The 8,397-nt window shown below is 36.0% G+C and overlaps 1 protein-coding gene across 1 annotated transcript; it reads left to right on the top strand.

Moving 5' to 3' along the window:
* Positions 1-2,622: 2,622 nt before the first annotated feature.
* Positions 2,623-4,864, top strand: LOC107100595 (heat shock 70 kDa protein 12A-like). Its single transcript, XM_015399139.1, has 4 exons — positions 2,623-2,904; positions 3,145-3,366; positions 3,440-3,611; positions 3,783-4,864. Exons 1-4 carry the CDS (start codon positions 2,623-2,625, stop codon positions 4,862-4,864), a joined length of 1,758 nt encoding a protein of 585 aa, XP_015254625.1.
* Positions 4,865-8,397: the final 3,533 nt, after the last annotated feature.

Genomic DNA, 8,397 nt, shown 5'->3' with positions numbered 1-8,397 from the left:
GCTATCCCATTCTCTTTCTTTTCAAGGGTAAAACGTATTAGTTTTACACTTTATTTGAATGACCTATTAATTAAATATAACTTCCAGTTCTAGTTTTTTTATATATTCATAATCTGGTAATCTTGTACAACACATACAAAGTTATTTAACATTATCTTTAAGGTTTGGACAGAAAGTGTGAAATCCTTCTCCATAGTGAGATGATGAATTGAGATTTGTAGGGCATTAGAGTAAAGCACATACATAGCTAATTTTAATTATGTGGTTATATTGATCCTGTGATTCATCTTCCATCTGCACTTAGAAAAATAAGTATTTTAACACCCTGCTATTTTGCAAGTTCTCCCCCTCTCTGAAATTAGGTGCATGTCAACTGTGAGATACATAATCTAAAAAGAGAAATAAAATCCAAAATTCACAATGTATGATTTTTTTAACTATTTATTTGTATGATGCAGCTGAAAATAGATATTTGAACACCTGGTAAAAATCTCTGTTAATAGTTGTCCAGTAGCCTTTGTTTGCAATTCCAGAGGACATATGTTTCCTTTAGTTTTTCACCAGTTTTGTACACACTGTATGAGGGATTTTGGCCCACTCCTCCACACAGATCTTCTCAAGATCAGTCAGGTGTCTGTGCCATCACTCAGAAACACAGAGTTTGAGCTCCCTCCAAAGATTCTCTATTGGGTTTAGGTTTGGAGACTAGGCCACACTGGCTATGCCATACCAGTAATAAAAATAAACATTGTGACATTGTGTCAGATATGCTATTGTAGGGGCATTGAAAGTTGATGCAAACCACATAAAACATTTTATGGACAAAGATTTATCTTATAGTATCATATAAATCTAGACGCATCATGCCAGCAGTACAACAGGTCTACCAACCCTTTGGATCATCCAGCTTGTAATATATATTTTCGGTACAAAGCGCCTTAATGCAGGTGAAGATTCTTATTCATTCAGATCATCATCATTCCAAAAAAGTAAAAAAAAACACTGGACTTTGTTTTTCCCAAAATGGAGTGCAAAGTCTGGTGGTTTATTTTTTAAGTTTCTTGGAATAAGCGCCATAACGTTTTCCATATGAACCAGAGGTCCAAATAACTTCCCAACTATTTATCAGCTTTAAGTAAACATGAAAGACAAAGCCTATATATTTTCTTAAAATATTTAACTTCTTACTTTCTCTTTTTTAATTGCTCTTCATTTTATCTACAGTAGCGTATTAATCAGAGACTGTTTTTGCTCTTTATTTTTCTTTTAGTTTATTTATTTTTAGGGTCCCTGACTTAAATGTTTAGCATGCTATAGCTCAAACGCACCGTATCAAATATTTAAACGAAACAGAAACATACATGGATGCATTTTGTTAATGTACTCACGAAGAAGAAGATAAGAGATTAGAAGATTAGAGACTTAATTGTGATGAATGCACTGATACTTAGCAACTTGTATGGTCCATTGGATTTCTTTCCATTTCCATTTCCATTTCAAACTTAACTATGCAGAGGTCAGGAATTTCTACTGAAAACCAGCAGTTGGTCCTCAGCAGGTAGATAAGATCCTATCTCAGATCCGGCATCAGCTATATCCGCGTTCTTTACTGAAATGTTGCAACAATACAAGAACAATGAAAAACTAATGTTTATCTGCTATTCCCAAGATAAATATCTTATTGATGTTCACTGATTCACTGATACTGTCCTTTGTGTGAAGACATCAGGGTTTTTCCTAACCAGAGGCCAAGGGTGGACAGCTAAAGAAGCTGCTGCTAAAAGCTTAGGATGCAGCATGTAGATCAGGTAACTGTGGCCTACAGCAGGGCCTGAAGTGAGTGAAAAAAGGGCTTCCAGCTGGTGCTGAACTGCTGGTCAACTGACATCTGAATAACAACCAACCCCTGCATTGTGTGGAGAGGAATCGGGAACATCAACATAAGCAGTGCAGGCAGTTTATATCAGTTTTGATCAGTTTCAGTGATAAATGGATACATGTGTTAACTGTATTGAAAAAAAAAACGAAAGAAAAATCTAAGGATTAAGTTCAGCTGGCTTTACCTCGATATGCATGTTACAGTTACTAAAGCATTTAAACAGGAACTTATATGAGCTGAAAGTATGTATTAAATATTACTTTTAAAATAAGTTTGTGGAGATGTTTACAAAATCTAATTTCATTAAGAGAATTTTTATAATTTCAGGAGACAACAATGACCTTTCATAAAACTTTTCACAAATCTAAACCAGGATACTTCCCTATAATGTGTTCTTAGCCTCAGCAAAAAAAAAAAAAAAAATGTTTCCTCCCTATCTCTATTTTTACAATATTCTAACAAGTAAAATTTCAAATGTAACTGTATTTTATTTTATTTACCTCTGTTTAGGTAATGGAGTGCAAAGGCTTAAACCCCAAAGATAAGCAAATAAAACTTCATACATAGTTTATTTTATATTTAACATTTGTTGTTTTCAAATTGAGATGTTTAGAGGTAGGTTATTGGAAGGTTATATTAACCCAGGGGGGCGGAGCCTCCAAGAACATAGTGGATAAATGCTTCTTGAACTCACCAACACTCAGACTTTTGATTTCTCCCTGTTAAGTTTGAGCGATTTTAAAATGGGTGACGGCTACATCATTGCCATAGACTTTGGCACTGCATACAGTGGCTATGCTTATAGCGTGACCCCCAAAGAAAAAGAAATCGAGCCCATTCTGAAAAAATGGGGTCAAGAAGAAGGACTGGACACTCCGAAAACTCCAACCAGCATCCTGTTTGATGAACATGGTGAATTTATGAAGTTTGGTTATGAAGCCAAAGCAGCATATATCAATGTGCATGGAGAAGAAGCAAAGAAGCAGTACTTCTTTGAAAACTTCAAGATGGCCCTCTATGGAAGAGTAAGTATGAACAGTATGTCTGTATTTTTAAAGTTTATCTATGTTCTTAGTATGTGGTGCAGATTAAAGCCAGTTTGCAGGGCAGAGTTTCTTCTTTTGTCTGCACAGGCTTAGAATTTAATGATCAGATTGGAACATATTTCCCAAACTAGACAGAATCCTAAATATATTTTATGTGAAGCTGTTGGGAACAAGTTGTATCTGTGACGTTAATATGGACATGTTATCAAATATCTCTAGGAACTGACCAGGGATGTGACCATTAAAGCAGCCAACGGAAAGGAAATGACAGCACTGAAGGTTTTCACAGAATCCCTGAGATTCCTGAAGGAAGACGCTCTGAGTACCATCGGCAGTAACACAGGGGTTAAGTTCCTGGCCTCTGATTTCACCTGGGTGCTCACTGTTCCTGCCATCTGGGATCCTTCAGCCAAGCAATTCATGAGAGAAGCTGCAACTGAGGTGACATCCTGTTTTATAAAAAGCTATTAAAATTAATTATCAGTAGTTGTGATTCATTTAATTCCTCTTCCAGGCAGGTATTGTGACAGAAGGAAGAGAGCACAAACTGGTGATTGCTCTGGAACCAGAAGCAGCCTCAGTTTGGTGTAAGAAGCTTCCCTTTGATGGTTTTATCACACAGAACCACAACAGAAGCTCACTGGATCAGACTCCAGGGACCCAGTACATTGTTGTTGACTGTGGAGGTACGGTTTGTAAATCTATTCAGAATACTCTCATCTTACAGGGTTCAAACCCCTAATAACCAAATGAGTAATCTTACTATATCAACATTTTATAAATCATTTTAAGGAGAGGTTTATTGACCTTTTTGGGTTAACAGAATAATAAAAACTTTCTGTATGTTTTTGTTTCAGGAGGAACCATCGACATCACTGTTCATGAAGTTCTAGGAGGAGGAGCTCTGAAGGAGCTACACAAGGCTTCTGGAAATGATCTGGGAGGACAAAATGTGGACAGAAAGTTCAAAGAGTTTCTCAGAGAAATATTCAGTGATGGAGTCTGGGATGAATATGAAGAAAATTATCCCAGTGAGGTTCAGAAAATGATGTATGATTTTACCCGTCTAAAACAGGTAGATGAAGACGTTCAGATCACCTGCCAGTTTAATCTGGGAACACTGGCTCAGAAAAAGAAAGCTGTAGAAGAGTTCTTTGAGGGTGTGGAAGGAGTGTCCTGGGATGATGGATCTATCAGAATCTCCAGAGACAAACTGAGGTCTTTGTTTGAGGAGAGTCTGCAGGGTATCGCAGAGAGTCTCAGAGAAATCCTGAAGCAAGATTTTAGCATTGAGTTCATTCTGTTGGTGGGGGGCTACGCTCAGAGCCAAATCCTACGTCAGCACATCACTGATCAGTTTGGTGACCAGTGCAAAGTTCTGTGTCCTCTCAGGGCTCAAGAGGCCATTGTGAATGGGGCGGTGCAGTTTGGAAAAAATCCAGAGGTGTTAGCTTCTAGGAAAAGTGCCTTCACATACGGCATATCTGTGTGTTGCACCTTTAATGCGAAAAAACACAAAGCAGAGAAGAAATTCACAGAAGAGGGGTCTGACTATTGTCAGGATATTTTCAGTGTACTGGTGACTGAAGGAGAAGATGTGAATTGGAATGAAACCAGAGAGTGCTTCTTTAGTCCAATACGATCAGACCAGGAAAGAATGAGCATGAGATTTTATCAAACAGAAAGAAGAGATGTAATGTATACAGATGACTGGGGAGTGGAGGAAGCTGGTTCATTCATTGTTGACATGCCTGATACCACTGGTGGCAAGAATCGTACAGTCAGGCTGGATATCAGCTTTGGAGCCTCTGAGATAACAGCCACAGCGACAGATATAAATTCTGAGGCTAAAGGGTCCATTAAGATGGAGTTTATGACCAAAGAAATTAGCAGAATTGGTAAAGTTTCACGTGCCCCAGCTGTTGTTGCAATGGAATAAAAAACAACCAGATTGGGCTCTCCCTGAAAAGAAATTCCTAACTTTAATTTCTTAGTTAGTTTGATGAAATATTAGTTTAATTTGCAATTTTTCTGAGGTTTTGATTTATTAATGAATTAAACACAAATGTATGATTTAACGCTATATTTTAGAAATGCAACAATTTCCTATTTGATTTTAATCCACTACTAAATATCTTTGTTATGGCTTTTGGTTTTATAAATAATCATCTTAAATCTGTGTATTCCACAATGAAATAGGAAATAAAATACATTTAATTGATCCTAAAATAGATTTTTGGGTATCTGAAAGATTTACTGTCGCTGTTTCTACAAAACTACGTGATTATTTTTCCCGGATTTTCTTTTTAACAAATAAAAGATGTTGGATGAATACATATAAATAAAGATGTTGGAATTATATCACATTATGTGTTGCAGTTGTGCTCATTTACAACTCAAGCAGTTTAGAGCAGGCAATGAGAAGGATGAAGACAGGAAGATATAACATTCCCCTTAGTAAACTCAGCCTAAGGCTGTTTGATCAGTGTTATTGTTCTGCTCATAATAAAGAAATGTTCTGTGAGCAGCAAATTTACTACAGTAACAGTAGCTGTACTCGTTACAGCTAATGGAGACTTAAAAAAAAATATTTATTTTTCAGTCAGAATCTATTATAATTAATTTCAAATTATTTAATTATTTCAACCCAGTCAGTTAGCCTCTATTACATGCTTTACACTAGGGATGGAAGAATTTCTACTCCTATAAACACATACTTACACTTTTTAATATTTCAACTCAAAACTAAATTAGTATACCGTGATTAGTCACCAAACAGAACCAATACAGTAGATATCATATTAGTCAAAAGAATCATAAGTCAGTTTATTATGAATACATTATACGTTACATTGAGTTTCACTCTGATGTTCCCCAAAGTTTGAACTAATCTTGAGTTAATGGTTAATTAGAGGTTTTGTCATTTCGAACGGCTAATGAATTCTAGACTAGCAGAAAAAGATCATTTACTTTATAAAGCATTGTTTGACGTATTTGCTCAGTCTAAAATAAGCCATTCTAATACATCTTCAAGGTTGTGACTATTAAATACCTGTCATCATCTGCTGCTCTGGGTTTTGGGTTCTGTTCAAGTTTTCACTTTGGCTTTGATTTATGTTATTTTTTGTTTGATTGTACCATTTATATCATGTTTTACTTACTTCTTAGTTTATAGAATTCCTGTCCATTTGCTAATAAGCTTCTTGCATTCCATTGTAAAATAAACATTAATGTTTAATGATGCTGTTGTTTGTGGTGATCTTCCTGACATTCTAGGTGATTGTCATGCTTTTAACTCTGAAGATCTTTTAAGCTATTTTATTTCGGTATGTGTGGATATTCTTGATTCTGTTGCACCTTTTAGAACAAAGTTCACTAAATCACTTTCTGAACTGTGGCTTGATGACTTCACACGCGCTCTCAGGTGCTTATGCCGGCATGCTGAGAGGAAGTGGAAAAATTATATATATGAGAAGTTCCAATCTGGCGTCAAACCTTTTCATAGCACTGAGACAGCACTGTTGAGAGTTTTTAATGATTTAATGGTGACAGTTTCTGATTCTATAACTGTTAATGCTAATAGCATAAACTTGCCTCATTAATCACAGCTTGGGTTGTTGTTAAAATTTCTTATCTGCGTAATGGTTGTATAGATAGAAATCTGTTGCTCATCAACGTTAAGCATTTAACAATGTTTTATTTTAGCCAGCTTTAGTTCATCTTTAGTTCTAAATATATTTTCTCTACCCTTGTCTACAGGTGGTCTTAGTTATCAATAACATCAATAACAAATATTTTCATTTGAAAATGCCAGTATGAAATGTACTAAAAGAGAAAACAGGTCTGAATATATTTGTTTTCTATCTTAAGTTTGTAAAGTGATTTTATATGCTGCCGGCTGTGGGAAAACAGGTTAAGCCAGTTAACGTCACAGAGAAATGATAAGCAACACCTTTATCGGTTCTTCTTCAAACTCAGACAAAACCCGACAAGAAACACTAGATCTGCTGCTCTTTAACACTTGAGGATTTAAAGGTAAGAAAGCAGAAATTAATCAAACTTCAAACCACTTCTGAGGAATATTAAAGGGAAATTAGAGAAAACAGGGAGGGCTAAATTGAATTTGGAGAAAAATGTGATGTGGTTTATTCTTACCTAAAAACTGACAGTTAAATGATCTTCTGAGAGTTTACATAAAAAGTAAAAACCCGATTAAGATATTTAGATATTTAATGTTTACTTCCTTAAAGGAATTACTGAGAAAATGCTTTGTGCGTGATGGGGTCAGAACTTCAACAAAAATTGTTAAATGCCAAAATTAACAAACATTGTGTCTGGTTCCCTTTTAATTGGTTTTAGATTGATTTCTTAATTTATGTCATTGCGGTAGTGTTTGGATAAAACAGCCTCAGCCAATAATCTGGTCTGGGTTAGGGTTTCTAGTTAAACTCCTGTTCACAGTGGTTTTTTTACCCATAATGTGCTGATATGATGTGAGTAACTACTGACCTCTACTGGAAAATGCTAAAGCAATCCACTAAAATACTTCACAGCCTACAGTTAGTGCTTGGTGTAAGTCATTAGGTGGAATCAGAAGGCACTTTTGAGGACTTCTTTCTGGCATGATCTGGTATCTGGATCTTCCATCCCTAGAACTGTTTTATTATAGAGGGAATCCATAAATATTTATATTCACAATCTATGTCCCAACAGATTTCCAGCAAATATGGCAACATCTAAGGCAGACCAGTCAGGGTAGGTATCTGCATTACGTTTTTTTACTAATGCATATTTGTTGATAAAAAGGTTAATAAAGAGGACTCAATAATTACAATGTCTGAATATAACTTCCACTGGGTTGCCTCCGCTCTGTTTTGTATATTTACATTGCAGACAGCAGTACACTTGAAAATAGCACCAGTTAAACTATTACCAATATACTGTATACATGTTATACATGTTTAGAAAATTTAGATTGTTCACAATTCAACTGCAAGGTTCATTTTATGGAAACCACGAGCACCAACGCATAATTACTAAAGATATAGCAGAATGTTAAATCAGAATTGTTAAATTACACCTGCATACTACCTTTAAAGTCGTAGAGAAGCAGCTGTTCTAACGGTCGCAGTTCCGAAATCTCCCGCATGGTGCCCAACTTTAAACGAGTGAATAAAGTGAATGTGATTGATCAATTATCAAGGGGGCAGGTTTTTTGTGGCAGAAGGATCGCAGGCTTTTTGGTTGTAGCCGGAGTCACAGAAGCATCATGCTAACCAGTTAGTAACTTATTGCTAGTAGGTTCCCAATGGGAAATTCCATTGGGACCAAGTAGCACTAAATTGGTGACTTAGAAACGACACTGTCAAGGAACGCTATGCACAGCGGAAACATGCAAGAGTTTTGTGTCGGAGGTTGTGGATGAGTCTCTTCCGTCATACATTTTTTATTTAGAGGAGGAAAGCGGGGACG

The sequence above is a fragment of the Cyprinodon variegatus genome, unplaced genomic scaffold (genome assembly GCF_000732505.1).
Source record: "Cyprinodon variegatus isolate N-32 unplaced genomic scaffold, C_variegatus-1.0 Scaffold991, whole genome shotgun sequence".
Taxonomy (NCBI): Eukaryota; Metazoa; Chordata; class Actinopteri; order Cyprinodontiformes; family Cyprinodontidae; genus Cyprinodon; species Cyprinodon variegatus.
Note: the sequence above shows the minus strand (reverse complement) of the source record. Positions and strands in the feature narration are given on the sequence as shown.